The sequence below is a fragment of the Kogia breviceps genome, chromosome 13 (assembly GCF_026419965.1).
Source record: "Kogia breviceps isolate mKogBre1 chromosome 13, mKogBre1 haplotype 1, whole genome shotgun sequence".
Taxonomy (NCBI): Eukaryota; Metazoa; Chordata; class Mammalia; order Artiodactyla; family Physeteridae; genus Kogia; species Kogia breviceps.
Genome location: NC_081322.1, coordinates 72,569,991 through 72,586,832, shown reverse-complemented (window position 1 = coordinate 72,586,832; position 16,842 = coordinate 72,569,991). Strand labels below are relative to the sequence as shown.

At 39.1% G+C, this 16,842-nt stretch overlaps 1 protein-coding gene across 2 annotated transcripts in view; it reads left to right on the top strand.

Annotated features, from left to right (window-relative positions):
• EPM2A (EPM2A glucan phosphatase, laforin) overlaps window positions 1-16,842 on the top strand; it is a 100,750-nt gene that overhangs the window by 74,224 nt on the left and 9,684 nt on the right. For both annotated transcript variants that reach the window (XM_059036004.2, XM_067010963.1), the window contains exon 3: window positions 15,328-15,569. In XM_059036004.2, the coding sequence (XP_058891987.1) occupies window positions 15,328-15,569 (242 nt within the window). The remainder of the gene's footprint in view (window positions 1-15,327; window positions 15,570-16,842) is intronic.

Here is a 16,842-nt window from a genome sequence, read left to right as displayed (position 1 = left end):
TAGTTTTATATTTTGGCTAAAAACAGCTTTCACTTTGTCTGCAGAGAAAATTGTTATTTGTAAACTAATTTCAACCAGCAATTTAACATATATCCTTGGGATAACACAATTAAAGAGATCTTCACCACCGTTTTGCAAAAGTTATGGAAATGCTGTTCAATTGGTGACAGTTGTAAGAACCGTCATGTAGTTGAATGAACCAAATATTTTGAGTAAGTAAAGACATTTCTACAGTTGTTCATTCACTCATTCATTTATTCAATCCCCTGTTTGCTTTTCAGTGCTAATGTTATGCTGGATACAATGTTAAGTTCTGGAAATAAGGTGATCAATGAGATGTCATGCTTGTTCTCAAGGGGTGCACAGTCCAGTGGGAGAAATGCTCAGAAAACCCAAAATTGCTAGTGAGAGAGGTCAGAGACTGAAATAAAGGTGTGTCTATATCATGGGAACACAAAGAAGGAGGACCTAAGTGGAGGACCAAGGAAGATTGAACAGGTTTAATCAGATAGATGAGCAGTGAAAATGCGTTCCAAGAGGAAGAACAGCAGGATAAATGGCAGGGCAGGGAGAGTGCACGGTGCTTCAGAAGAATTACAAGTATCTCCCCTAAATTGGACGGTGGGGTTCATATGGGGCTTTCAGAATGAGAGACCTACGTCGGGGTCAGATTCCAAAGGGTCAGGCCAAAGACTTGAGACTTCATATGAAAGTGATGGGTAGTCACCTTAGTATTTTCGGCAGTGGGGTCATGTGATCAGATTTGTGTTTTAGAAAGACCACTTTAGCTACAATGTAGAAGGGAGACCGACTGGGAGATCACTTCGGAGGCTGTTAGTGTAATTCACTTCTTGAGTGTTGAGGCTCTGAAGGAAAGCAGTGGGAATGGAGAACAAGGGACCGATTCTGCAGCTTTTCAGGAGTTTGACTTGTATGACTGGGTTAATGACTGTAGAGAGGAGAAGCAGAAAGAAAGAAGAAAAGTTTCCTGGCTTAGGTGACTGGGCAGCTTGTGGCACAATACATGGAAATCTAGAGCAACTGGGGAGAATCAGGTTTGTGGGTCAGGAGCAAAGAGTGGAAGATGGTGAAAATGAGTTCAGGTGATACTTACGGGACTATAAGTGGAGAATTCCAATAGAGCGTTGAGGTCTGAGCTGGAGGCAGTAGATTTGGAATTTACCAGCATGTAGATGGCAGTTATAGGTGGCAACGTATATTAGTGAGATAAGAGTATATAAATCAAAGAGAGACCAGAGTTTGGAACCCTGAGAAACACTCACACTTAAGGCTTGTAGAGGACACAGAGTTTATGAGGGAAACAGAGCATAAGTATGAATAAACTAGGAGTATGTGGGATCATGGAAGTGATCAATAGGATACGTGTAATTTGGGACAGAGATGTAATTTGGGATAATATAACAGGGGTGTAATTTGGTAATTTGATAGATGTAATAGGGAGGTAATTTGAGACAGAGATAGAAAGTGTACAGTAAACTGTGAAATATCGACTGTGTCAGATGGGACTTGATAGGTGTTGGGTCTCTGGCTGCTGGACTGAATTCTCTTAGTAGAAGCCTATGAATGATTTATATTATTTAAGGGACAGATGTTTTAGATATCAGATATGTTTCAAAAGTTTGAAATCCAAACATTTCTCCACACACTTAAGCCCACTTGTGAATGCAGAACAATGTTCCTGAAAAATCTTGAAAACATCTAAGCACAGCAGTTGGAGGCAATGATGTCCTTGACCATGAGACATGGAAGGGGCAATTTTAGCTTAAAAAATGTAAGACCAGTTTTTCCCAATTAAGTACTTCAATGAATGGAAGCTATTATATGCTCAGTGGAATGGATGAGCTGAAATAAATCTGTATTGTGAAGGTATTGCCAGAATGAATTAACTGCATATAAGGGCACATATAACTGAGTGCACTCTCGTGATGATTAGGGTTATTTGAAATTCACCCATTTAAATATGACAGTTTTAGTTTGGGTATTATTGGTGTTTAATTCTCTTTGTGAATTGTATTAGACTACATGCCCGACTGTTTATTTAAGACCTTTCCTAGTTAGAAATAACGTAAGTGGACCAAGTATCACTGACATCTGGCATATCTGTGGACTTTTTCCCCTATCTATGGATTCTCAGAATCTGTGGGTAACATAAAGTAAACAGAGGCCTTTTTGATTTGTACCTCCTTAAGTGGGTTTATTGACTGTCATGACTTTGTTTTGGTCCTCATGAAATATATGTGCCCTGATTCCAGGCTGAATGAAAGAAGCAAAACTTCCCAGAGATTTTCTCAGTCCCAATATTACAGTATTTGTAGCTATGAATCTCTCTTCTGTACCTGTCATCCAAACTACTTACATCTCATAGGGGAGAGGAGGTGTTTCTGTTTGTCTTTCTGGAAGCTTATCTAATTTCTGATACTCCTGACTGCAACACTGCTAATTGCACCAGAGTTCCCAACCATTTAAATTCCTTGGTGTTCCCTACATTTCAAGTCTTGTGTGTATCATCCCCGGTTTTCAGCATCCACATGTTAAAAATCGCAAGCTTCACTTTAAAAAGATAACACAAAAGGGAATTTTTCCCCCTATCAAGAGGCCAGTGAGCACTGTAAATAAGGAGAAAAGAGGAATGTCTTAGAACCAAGGAAGGTCATTATGTAAATATAACCATTTGGCTTCCTACAGATTCTTCACTGAGAAATCAAGAAAGAGGGCTAAAGAGATTTAAAATTTTTTCTGTAATTAGTAGAATTTTTAAAAATAGCAAGCCTCTCTGCACAGTTATTAGGCCTCTAGTATTAGTATCAACAATAGAGATAAAATGCTTCTCTTTTTGTTTCTACTTGCAAGAGGGACCTTATTTTGTTTACTTCTCAGTGCACCTGAGCATTATGAATTGCATTGATCTATTGTGTAATGATATCATAATAGCATATAGGTTAAATATCATTATTAGAGTACTCCTTGCTACTCAAAGTGTGTTCCAAGGGCCGGCAGCATTGATATTACAGGGGAGCTTGTGAAAATGCAGAATCTCAGGCTCTAACCTAGATATACTGAATCACTATCTGCATCTTATCATAATCCCCAGATGATTCCTCTGTACATTAATATATATTTTTTTAATTTATAAATTTATTTATTTAATTATGTTTTGGCTGCGTTGGGTCTGTTGCTGCGTGCGGGCTTTCTCTAGTTGCGGCGAGCAGGGGCTACTCCTCATTACAGTGCACGGGCTTCTCAATGCGGTGGCTTCTCTTGTTGCAGAGCACGGGCTCTAGGCACACAGGCTTCAGTAATTTTGGCATGCAGGCTCAGTAGTTGTGACGCACGGGCTTAGTTGCTCCAAGAATGTGGGATCTTCCCTGACCATGACTCAAACCTGTGTCCCCTGCTTTGGCAGGTGAATTCTTAACCACTGTGCCACCAGGGAAGCCCTGTACATTAATATTTAAGAAACACTGGTCTAGATGAGTATTAACCGTACAAATACCCCAGATGATTTTTTTTGGTCAAGAAAATTATAAGGAAAGCACCTACTGTGGCTCAAAGTACGTAATAGAATTCCTTTCACAATAGAACTTGTATTTCAGTAAATCAAGTGATTAGTTGGCAGTGATGAAGAATTAACATAAAAAAGAAAAAAGATCATTTTTTTCATTTTCCAACCGTCTTGTTTTCTAAATTCATTTTTGTTCCAGAGCTGAAATAATAATTCTTTACACTACAGGTGTAAAGAATAAATTTTTAAAATTAACTCTTTAGAGAACTGATTAAATAAATCAATCAGTTTCATTGTGTACCACTTTGCCTACAATGGATATTTCCTTGATATGAGTTAAATCTAATTGATGGGCAACATATCCTGTGTACAAAGTTCTTACATCAAAAAAACGAAACAAAACCCTACCTTATTGATATTTCCATAATAGAAATGAAAGAGTTGAGTGGAAAACTGAAAGGAAGTTTGAATAGTTTGACATTCTCAAGACTTTGGGCATATGGATGCTATTAGCATGATGTCTAGTCAATGAAATGTTGGTTAATCTGAAACTTGTAAAAATATGTAGTAAGGAAACTTAGAGAGATAGGCTTCATTGAGGGCAGACCTGGTTAAGCAGTTGAAAATTATAATATTACATTAGTAAACTTAGAGTCATTTTATAATCTTCCCTTTTCTCAATCCTTTCATCCAATTAATGCGCAAGTTCTTTTGGTTCCACTGCTAATGTACATCTTGAATTAATCCACTTCTCTATCTGTACCACTAACTATATTTCAAGCTGTCACTATCCCAAAGGTCTTCCCTCTTCCTCATAGCAGCCAGAGTCACCTTATAAAAATTATGAAATAAGTCCATGTGACTCCTATACTTAAATATCCTTCACTGACATTTCGTTGCTTTTATATTCTTTTTTTTAAAATTTATTTTTATTTTATTTATTTTATTTTTGGCTGCATTGGGTCTTCGCTGCTGCACACGGGCTTTCTCTAGTTGTGGCGAGCTGGGGCCACTCTTCGTTGCGGTGCACGGGCTTTTTGTTGCGGTGGCTTCTCTCGTTGTGGAGCATGGGCTCCAGGCTCATGGGCCTCAGCAGTTGTGGCACATGGGCTTCAGTAGTTGTGGCTCGTGGGCTCTAGAGTGCAGGCTCAGTAGTTGTGGCACATGGGCTTAGTTGCTCCGTGGCATGTGGGATCCTCCCGGACCAGGGCCTGAACCTGTGTCCCCTGCATTGGCAGGCGGATTCTTAACCACTGCACCACCAGGGAAGCCCGCTTTTATATTCTTATACAAATTCCTTGGTACATCAGTGAGACCTGACATGGTCTTTTCAATCTGTCTCATGCCACACTTCTTCCTTATTCGCCTCACTCCTGTCTCTACGTTTCTCTTGGTTCCTAAAGTATATACCTCTCTTTCTCACCATAAAACATTGTATGTCTTGCGCCTTTTTCTACATCATGTCTCAGGGTTCTTTTTTGTTGTTGTTGTTGTTGTTGTTTTGGCCATGTCAAGCAGCATGTGGGATCTTAGTTCCCTGACGAGGGATAGAACCTGTGCCCCCTGCAGTGGAAGCTTGGAGTCTTAACCACTGGACCACCAGGGAAGTCCCTCTATATCATGTCTCAGTTTTAATGTCACCTTTTCAAGGTACATTAAACTGTCTGGAGGAATGTAAGTTGGTGCAACCACTATGGAAAACAGTATGGAGTTTCCTCAAAAAACTAAAAATAGAATTCCCATACGATACAGCAATCCCACTCCTGGGCATATATCCAGACAGAACTGTAAGTCAGAAAGATACATGCACCCCTATGTTCATAGCAGCACTATTCACAATAGCCAAGACATGGAAACAACCTAAATGTCCATCGACAAATGAATGGATAAAGAAGATGTGGTACATATATGCAATGGAATACTACTCAACCATAAAAAGGAATGAAATAATGACATTTGCAGCAATACAGATGGACCTAGAGTTATCATATTAAGTGAAGTTAGTCAGAAACAGAAAGACAAATACCATATGGTATCACTTATATTTGGAATGTAAAATATGAGACAAATGAACCTATCTACAAAACAGAAACGACACAGATATGGAGAACAGACTTGTGGTTGCCAAGCGGGAGGGGGAGTGGAGGAGGGATGAGGGGGAGTTTGGGGTCAACAGATGCAAACTAGTATATATAGGATGGATAAAATAAGGTCCTACTGTACAGCACAGGGAACTCTATTCAATATTCAATGATAAACCATAATGGAGGGCTTCCCTGGTGGCGCAGTGGTTGAGAGTCCGCCTGCCGATGCGGGGGACACGGCTTCGTGTCCCGGTCCGGGAGGATCCCACATGCCGCGGAGCGGCTGGGCCCGTGAGCCATGGCTGCTGAGCCTGCGGGTCCGTAGCCTGTGCTCTGCAACGGGAGAGGCCACAACAGTGAGAGGCCCGCATACCGCAAAAAACAAACAAACAAACAAAAACCATAATGGAAAAGAATATAAAAAAGAATGTATGTATATGCATAACTGAATCACTTTGCTGTACAGCATAAATTAACACAACATTGTAAATCATCTATACTTCAGTTAAAAAAAATAATAATGTCACCTTTTCAGGAAGGACCTGCCTGATTGTCTTACTGGAATTCTGATTCCTCTGTGGTTCTCTATTTTAACTCCCTGTTTAAGTCCTCAATAGCACATTACAAATTAATTTTATAAATTTTGGATATTTATTCATTTATTGCCTGTCTTCCTCAAAGAAAGTAGGCTCCAATAAGAGCATACCTTGACTGTCTTGCTCACCACCGGTTGTTGAGTACCTGGCAAAAAGCAAGCATCATTACATTTTTCTTCAGTAGAAAGGATGACTGTAAAATAAATATAAAAATGTTCACATGCTTAATTTTTTTATTACTTCCTTGATCTTCTGTGGTTCCTAATTCATTATGCAAGTGATTAATTTTGAAGAATCCTTTCAAGTTCATTATGTGAAGAAATATTAAACATGACATATTACTCTTTCAAGGAATGCTTAGCATTGGAAACAAAATTAACATGCCAAGAGGATATTTTAATGGAACATTTTGTTGAAATTTGTACCAAGGGAACCAGTTGAGGCTGCTAGCCTAGTTATTTGTCTTAGTCTGTGGTACCTTGTGATTGACTTGAAGAAAGTGAAGTGTGCTAGTTGCCGTATTTACCAGTACAATCTGTCAATATGGCATATAAACCAAATTTCAGGCCAACACATATGCAAAAATAAGAAGAACAAACTCTATGGGACTAAGAGTCTGAAGAAATCATGAGTCTGAGAGACTGTGCTATTATACATTTCAGGTAATTCTCCATTGAGGCACATTCCCTGAAAGCCAAGCAAAGGGGCCCAAGACTCTACTGTATTTATCAAAACTATTGATAGATACATCAGGACTTTAGAACTGAGTTATTAGATCAAGAAAAAAGACAAATAGCCCAGCCAGGGGCCTGATGGTCTCTTCCCCTATGTTGGAGGTGCTCAGGTGATGGATTGAAGGACCTGAGTAAAGGAAGGAGTGTGGGTAGTATTGTGTATAAAGAACAATTTGGCACTGCAATCAAACATTAGTTGCATTTTTAGAATTCCAAACATCAGGATGAAAGGTGAAAAATATCTATTCAAATACTTAACTTTAAGCGCACCTGATATATGGATATTTGAAGAGTCTGGATGATTGTATATATTTTAAGTCTGAATTTTAGACCTTATATTCATTTCCTGGGGCTGCCATAAAAAAGTGCCACCAACCAGATGGCTTAAATAGCAGAAATTCATTGTCTCACAGTTCTGGAGATTAAAAGTATGGGATCCATGTGTCTGTAGGATTGATTTGTTCTGAGGGCTGTGAGGAAAGGATATGTCCTCGGCCTCTTTCCTTGCCTTGGAGATTGACATCTTATTCCTTTTATCTTCACATCATCTTCTCTCCATATGTATCTGTGTCCAAATTTTCCCTTCTTATAAGGACACCATTCCTATTGAATTAGCCTACACTGGTGGCTTCATTTTAACTTGATTATCTCTGTAGAGAACTTTCTCTGAATAAAGTTACATTTTAAGGGATTAGGACTTCAACACAGGAATTTTGGGGAAATGCAATTCAACCCATAACAGACCTTCATAATTAATTTACTTAAATGGCATTTTATAATATAGAAAATAAAAGAACATGTCAAAAATATTTGCTTTATGTGGCCAAAAACTACACAGCACATCCAAAAAAATCTAAGAAACTAACTGCACTTATAAAAATTCACATATGCTCTATATAGACTATAGTCTCTGACCCATAAGCAAACTGTAATAAAACTTTTTTATTGGGACTTCCCTGGTGGTCCAGTGGTAAAGAATCCGCCTTACAATGCAGGGGACGCAGGTTTGATCCCTGGTCTGGGGACTAATATCGCACATGCCGCGGGGCAACTAAGCCCGCATGCCACAACTACTGAGCTCGCACACCTCGACTAGAGAGCCCACGTGCTGCAAACCACAGAGCCCACGCGCTCTGGAACCCACGCATCACAATTAGAGAGAGAAAACCCACACGCCACAGCTAGAGAGAAGCCCACGTGCCACAATGAAGAGCCTGCATGCCACAGAGAAAGATCCCACATGCCGCAACTAAGACCTGATGCGGCCAAAAAATAAATAAAAATTAAAAAATCTTTAAAAACAAAACCAAAAACCTTTTTATTGAGAAAGTTAATTAGCATCACTCTTTAAATTGGAATTTGTCTTTGATCAGTTGTTCAGCCTTAACTGGAGTCTGTCATAAGCACGCTTTTGGAGTAGAAATTTGGCATTAATAACTTAACACCTGACACCAGAGAACAAATTTTCAGCGGAAGGAGCTATATGTGCTAATGAAGCTTGGAGCTTAGTAGAGGTTGATTTTAATGTTTCTCTTGCTTTCTCCCTAATGAGATCTAAATTACAGTACTAGTAGACTTATTCTCTTCACCTATTATTTAAAAGCCAGATCACATTTTAATTTCACATTGAATTGCCCATAAAATAATAAATAAGGTAAATGCAGCACAATTATCCATCTTAAGAAATGTGCTAAGCTCTTTTTGCTCCTGAATTCTTAGCTGGATTTTGTGAAGAACCTCCGCAAAATCCATTTCCTCTGTCTTTGAAATGGTGCTGTGTTTGTATGGCTAAGAAGAGGGTGCTGCAGTTCAAGAGTTGTGGTCTCTTGGTATGATAAGAAATAAACAAAAGCCTATGTTCATACATTGATCCCACCATTCCTGTGATTTTCCTAATTTTTTTTCCTGTGGACAAAAAATAATGCTAATTTACACCTTCAGGAAAAGGTTATTCAGCCATTTCTTGAGGCCATTAAGGATGGAACCTGCGATGTGGAGTCTATACAGCTGTCTCCTTTCCTGATATCTCCTGTCTCCTCCACGCTCCCCCTCCTGTCAGTACCCTGTGATGTTCTTGCAAAGTGCTTGGGTGCTTGTTCTGCTTGATGTACTCATTACTGCCAGTGAGGCCTCCTTTGACTGACAGCCGAGATGGAGCAAGTGAGTTCTGATTCATATGCTTCGGTAGCTGTTGTACTGTAGGTCCTAGCCTGACAAATGAAGCAGTCGGTGTAGTATTGCGATGTGATTACCTGGAACCACAAATCCAGATTCACTCAAATGAATGAAACTGTTTTTAATTTGCAATCCAAGAAAGTAAGGTTCCAGAATGTTAGCCATCTATTTCTTTCCCCTGGTCTTTAACCAAGTTGTGATATGACTAGGATGGATTTTATTTAAATTCAATCTTGTTGAATCATAGTGGCAAGAGTCAAAACCCAAGTGAATAATTTTTTTCTACAATAGTACATTCTTAGTGGATATAGCTGTGTTAAGTATTTGGCATGGCTCAGAAAGAGATTTAGTTTTGATGGTTTGGAAGATAATATGCATTAAACATAAGGACACATGTTCTCACAACTACTCTCTTATAACAGAGTTTCCCATTCCTCACTCTCTGTCTAGGAATCATTTGCAGTCTTGAAACTACTTTTGGAGAAAGTAAGGGCTTCACTTTATATGTCCATGTGTAGAGCTGAGCAAGTCCACATCCTCTCATCTCCATATTTTTCACTGCTTCTAAAAGGTATTGAGATCTATATACTCAGGTCCTCCTGCATGTTTATTGGGATCTGCTAGGCTAGTGGTTCTGGAATCTAGCTACATATGTAATATATGTAATATGGGTAATTTCTAAAAAAATAAAGTAAAAATCAATTCACAGAATCTGAGGCCTCCCTTTAGAGCCACTTTATGAGTATCTCTGGGGTAGATCCTGGTAATAGAAGTTTTTATAAAAGCACTGCACGTGACTTGAATGCAAAGCCAGATCTGGAAACTTCTGTTCTGGGTTGACTGAGTGTCAATGCCCATTTGGTACAGTGGTTTCTCTTTGACCTTTCCAAATAGTCTATAGTGGAGCTGCCAGAAGTCTCTGCTGTAATTCATGATTGATAGTGAGTTATTCATAAAATAATTCTCTGGAAGTTTTATGATGTCATTTACAATATAATTGTAAGCTATGCTTTTTATTCTGTTATTGTATCTTTGAAGTTTGGTATGTCTTGCATTAAAACTACCTTTACAGAAGATTTTTTTATTCCCTAAATCTTATATTTCAACAAATTTCTTCTCACCTTTACAGAAAAATACTGATTTAAAAAAAATCATTTAAAGTATCACTGACACCAAAAGAAGATTAAAACTAAGATGAGATGAGTAAAAATAGATTTTTAATGGTGTCAAATTATTCTCTTTTGAATGAAGTAAAAGTTTAATTACTGTTTAGAAAGGACATCATGCATCTTATTACTATAGTGTATCGTGTAACTAGAAATGTATCACCTACTGTTAGAGACAGCAAACTGAAATAGGATGCATATAAAGGTCACTTTAGCTGTCTGATTAAGTAGAATCTATTGATCTGTGTCTTTCCAACAAGCCCAGTATTTTGTCTCTATATCCCATGTAATGGTTCAGTATCATTTACTTTACAACTTCAGTTCTCTATCCTTCACTACACTGCTTGTTTTCAGAATTTATCTTTAGTTGTCCGCCTCCTAGGTTCAGAACATCTTACTCTAAAAAAATCAGGAATTATTTTATATTAATTTCTTAAATATGTACTCTGACTTCTAGCATTGTTAGAGGAAGAATTAATTATGTTAAGTAAAAGTTGGTAGTATTTGGTATAGAAACTGGTGTTATTTGTGTGTGAGTATCTGTGGGTATGTATTTCAAGGGCTTATTTCCATTTGAAGCTTGATGTGGGAAATATATATGTTAGGGTACCAACTTTGGGCCTATTTATCTTCGATTTGTTCTGAGTTTCTTAAGGTTACTGGCTAGTTTAAATACATTTGAAGACCAGGGCTGAATAAGATGGTAAAATAACACCTTTTTTTTTAGCAACACAATGTGATCTATATATTGAGTCTGTTTTTGGATTCTGATTTCTTATTTTATAGGGTCAAATGTCTTGATTTACCCTTTATATATCTCTATGAACTACTCTTTGGTAGATATGGAAATCTTGAATGCCAGCCATTTTGTTTTGGCATTTATTTACTAGTTAAATACTAAATGCTCCCACTCAAAGAGTACAGTACTCAAGAGAACTCTGGATGACATTTGGAATTCAGCTTACCGGTCATGAATATTCATTTTAATATGTAACCAGTCCACTTCAAGGTTTGGACAGTAAAAGTATACTATTGTTCAGAAGGTTGTATAACTGAGGTGTCCACTTCCTTCTTTTTCCAGCTGAGTGTTCTTAAGAACACTTAAGTCTGCTTAAGTTTCATACGTAAGCATGCTCAGTTAAACCCCAAAGTATAGGTAAAGCAGCCCAACCACTATTACCTACTAGGCATCCAGCAGGTTGCTGCAGGAGGAATCTTTATGGAATAATGGAAGGAAGGATGGAACATCTACATAGGGGAAGGTTCCTACTCTCACTGAACAGCCGGAGTGTAGGGGCAACGACCCAGGGGATGTGAAGTTTCCATTCCTGCAAAGACCAAATACTCAGCTAACAGTGTCCTGGCCAAGCATAGCTCTGGGGTACTCTAAATGTGTCCCTGCTGGTGGTCTTTCTCTCAGTTCACTGGGCCCAGTGGGGTGTCTGAGAATTCTTTGGAGTCAGAAATAAGGTTAAAAAAACCCCTTTGGATCCTGTGCCCTTCTTCACAGCACCTGGGTTTCTCTTTGTTTTAAATTTTTCCCTTTTATTGCTTCCATGATAATCCTCAATATCCACAAGGAAATTACTAATAACTCATTATACTTAGAACGCAAGCGGCAATAAAAATTGGTTTATCCTCTCCTGGAGAGTAAGTAGGGTTCAAGCTTTAGAAAGATGATGCTTGATCTTGTAAGATATTTTCATCGAGGATGGATAATACCCACATTTGAGGATTAGTCAATTGGCTTCTTAATGTTAACATCCACAATGACAACAGCAACAACCAAAGGAGAATAGCTAGCTGGATTTCATATTATAAAATAGGGTGAATAGTCTACGCTCTGCAACATTCAAACGAAGGATACATAGGACAATGAAAAATTATATAAATAGTCATTTCAATATCAAATAAATTACTAAAATAGGTAAATTATAATAACGAGACATAAACTCCACTAGTATTTATTGTGTATCCACTAGTGTCAGACTTATTCAAATACATTACTTAATTGTATTGACTCCTTACAAAATTCCTGTGAATTAGTTATTTTTAGACCCATTTTAAAGATGAGCACACCAAAGGCTCAGAGATGATAAATAGTTTGGCCTAAGGTCAGACAGTTATTACCAAGTGCTTTTAAAAATACTAAAATTGGTATTTGAACCCAGTTTTTCTAGCTTGTGTTTAGTGCCCTTTCCATTATGCCACACTTAACATGTCATCCTGCTGTTCAGCTGTCTAATATTAGGCTTTTGCTTCATCCTCTATATCTCTCTTCATATACACACATACATACATGCTTACATATTTCCAAATATGACACGGAATCATATTATCATCAGAATATTGTAGCTGATGAGCCACAAACTCTGTGTCAGGTATGTTGGTCTTACTCCTGCTCCACATTCCTTTTCTTCCTACAAAAAGTATATAAAGGGTTCTATTCCACTTTTATTCCCCTAAACGAAGGTTTCCTAACCTCCACTTTATTGACATCTTGGAGAAGATAATTCTTTGTTGTGGGGAGCTGTCCAGTGCATTGCAGGAAGCTTAGCAACATCTCTGGTCTCAACCTACTAGATGTCAGTAGCACCACCCAGTGTGACAATCAAAAATGTCTCCACAATCACTGTCAGATATCCTTTGGGAAGCAAAACTGTTCCCAACTGAGAATGACTGCTCTAAACTTAAAATGAAAGTAACTAAATAAAAGTGTAGTCCCCCTGCTCTGTTTCTTCCCTGCATATTAGAGACTTTAAGCAATTAGTTTATTTAGGCTTTGTATTAGTCAGAACAAGTCAAGTTAGGCTGTGGTAACAAACAATGCCAACATTGGCTTAACACCATGAGCTGTTAGCTCCCTGGGCTGCTGCCCTCCCTGAGTTAGGTTACCATCCAGGTGACTTCAGCTCCTAGAAGCTCAGCATTCACATGTGCCTTCATACTCATTGCAGCAGGGAAAGAGAGAGTGGAAGGTCATGCATAAGGTCTTAAGTATGTCCCTCTGAAGTCACACCGGTCACTTCAGCTTACATTTTATCAACAAAATCAAGTCACGTGGCCATATCTAACTTTGAGGCAGAGAGGAAGTTTAGTCCTCCATGCTTGAAAGGGGATACCTGGGAACACTGGTAAGCATCTGTGATGCCTGCCACCGTCATCTAAGAACTATTGTCTGAACACCCTGTAATGAACCTAGTAAGGTTCTAGGTTACATGAATCAAGTAAAGTTTGAAATAGATTATTCACCTATTAGTTCTGGAGAGAATGTACACATGTGGAATAATCAGTGAACAAGACAACATATACCATATGCAAGATTATAATAACATGCATTCAATTTATATATTAATTTGGAAAATATTTACATTTTTAAGATACTTACATTTTATGATTTTAAGTCTTGCAACTAAAGAGCATGGTATCTTTTGTGTTCTGGGACCTAATTCCAATGTATGGGGGAAGGGAGTGTTCTCACATATCCAAGCAATTCTCCAGAGACCAGCTTGGTGTCCTGCAGTTCAATTCAATTCTGACACTACCCACCTACAGACAGCATCAGATTCCACAGGTTAAGGGTTCAGTCACACAAGACCCAGCCCCCAACCTGCCTTCAGAAGCCAGTCGCAAACCCAGGCGGCTGTTACCCGTGTTTCTGATTGACTGGCTACGGATTGGAGATTCCCCATACCTCTCCTTAGATTTGAGTTTGATTAATTTTCTAGAGCAGCTCACAGAACTCAGATAAACATTTTACTTCCTAGATCACCAGTTTATTATAAAAGAATGTGACTCAGGGACAGTCAGATATAAGAGACACCTAGGGGAAGCATGGGGAAAAGGGCAGGGCCTTCTCTCAGTTCCACGTGTTCCCCAACCTGGAGGCTCCCCCAACCCTGTTCTTTTGGGTTTTTATGGAGGCTTCATTTCATAGGCATGGTTAATAAAATCATTGGCCAAAGGTGATTGATTCAACCTCCAGCCCCTCTCCACTCCCAGGAGGTCGGGGGGAGGGATGAAAATTCCAACTCTCTAATCACAAGGTTGGTACCCTCTGGCAACCAGCCTCCATGCTTAGGTGTATCCCAAAAGTTACCTCATTAACAGAGGACACTGTTACAGCTCTCATCACTTAGGAAATTTCAATGATTTTAGGAGCTCTGTGCCAGAAATGGTTTTGAAGAGCAAATATATATTTCTTATAAATCACAATATCACAGTATGTCTCTCTATTTATTCGTTGTTGTTTTCGTAACGTCCTCTAATAAAATTTTATAGTGCTTTCTGGTTAAAGATATTCCTAGATGTTTTATAATTTTGTTGTTATTTTTGAATGAAATTTTCCCTGCTCCTTCCATTCTATTTCTACCTGGCTATTGGTAGTACAGAGAATGGTTGCTTGATTTTTTAATATTTTCCTTCATCCAGATATCTTAATCTTAATACTTTTAATATTCTTCATAGCTTTTGTAGTTTAATCTCTTTTGCAGAGTTACATTTCCTCTTCTTACATTGTAACATTAGGTGAATCATACAATGTTGTTACTAATGGAAATAATCTTTACTTTGATTTTATTTAAAAGAAGATTATTGATTATTAGTTTCTGTTAATCTCATACTATTTGAAATTTTTGTATAGGTTTTAAACAGGAATGAATGCTGAATTTTAGCACATATTTTCCAGAATTAATCATAGGAGTTTTACAGTTAATTTGTTAGTATTTGAAATATGTGGATGGGTTTCCTAATATTGAACCACATATACATTCCTGGAATAGGTATAACTTGGTGGACTTACTTTAATATATTGCTAGATTTGGTTTGCTAATGCTTATTTCCTGGCGTTCTAGTTAATAGAGTTATTTGTTTCCCCCAAAACACCACCACAAGTATTTCGGTCTTTTGATAATAATATTGGTTCTCATATTCTTAATACAGCTTTTCCTGTTCCAGCTTTAAAGGTTAATTGCGTTTTAACACTACAAGTTTTATGCAGCTCCTATGACACCAACAATAGTAATAGTTGACTCCATGTGTTCTCATTAGAATTCTACCAAATATCTGGCTGGGTAGCTGCCCTCGCCAAGTGGAACATGTAACCATCAAACTGAAGCATGAACTGGGGATTACGGCTGTAATGAATTTCCAGACGGAATGGGATATTGTACAGAATTCCTCAGGCTGTAACCGCTACCCAGAACCCATGACTCCTGACACTCTGATTAAGCTGTATAAGGAAGAAGGCTTGGCCTACATCTGGATTCCGACACCGGATATGAGCACTGAAGGTAAGCATGAGAAGGAGCTTTCTGGCTCCGTGTTGAATGTGTTTCAAAGAAGCCCTTGCTGGGTTTTTGCCTGTCTGTCTGTCTATCTGTCTGCCTATCTACCTACCTACCTTGCTGTCTATAATTGAATGACCTAAACGTGAATGACAGATGTGGAATAAATATAAGGTTTTTGGTTTAATATACTTTATATATATATATATATATCTTTTGACACCTTGGCTAAGATTCTGTTTAACATGGGTCCTTCGATTTATTTATTCATGAAACATGTATTTACTGTGTGTCAACTATGTGTGGGACCCTAGGGAATACAACTGAGGAAAAGCAGGCCCAACTCCTGTCCTCGTGGAGCTTCTAGTTCTATAGGGCAGACAAGCATTCATCAAATGACTACAGACAGAGTTGTAAAGCTGTGATGAGTTTTTTGGTTAGAAAGATACATAGATATTGCTATGAGAGCCTAGGCGGGCAAGTCAGACCTAGGAAGAGGGCCAGAGAAGGTTTCCTCGGGTGTGTTGGAGCTGAGGTCTGAAGCGGGCACTGGCACGTGTGAGGTGGGAAAGAGGCTTCCAGGCAGAGGGGGCAGCTTGGGAAGAACCCCCGTGGCAGGAGAGCACAGAGTGTTGGAGGAGCTGAAAGAAGGCCAGCGTGGCTGCAGGGCTGCGAAGGAAGGAGCAGAGTCTTGCAGGATTTGGGGCACAATAAAATCTTCAGATGCTATCCTAAAAGCAGTGAGAAGCAGTTGGAAGGGCAGGAGGCTGAGAGATGTCAAGTTAACTTTTTTTTTTTCCCCTTTGAGATTAATATCTTTTTTTTTTTTTTTTTTTTTTTTTGTGGTACGTGGGCCTCTCACTGCTGTGGCCTCTCCCGTTGCGGGGCACAGGCTCCAGACGCGCAGGCTCGGTGGCCACGGCTCACGGGCCCAGCCGCTCCGCAGCATGTGGGATCTTCCCGGACCGGGGCACGAACCCGTGTTCCCTGCATCGGCAGGCGGGCTCTTAACCACTGCGCCACCAGGGAAGCCCCTTTTTTTCCCTTTGAAAGTGCCCTTCGTTTTCAGTGTAGAGAATGTTGGAGCGGTCCCCAGCCGATCTGGGGACGCCAGTTAGAAGGTGACTGCGGTAGGTAAGGTGACAGATAACGAGAGAGAACACCGCTTGGGGCAGGGTGGCAATAGCGATGCTTCATTTACTGCACAAACACTGGCTGAGCGTGTCTTTGTGATGAGGGAAGTAGGGTGTGACATGGATGCTGCCAGGGAAACAGAGAT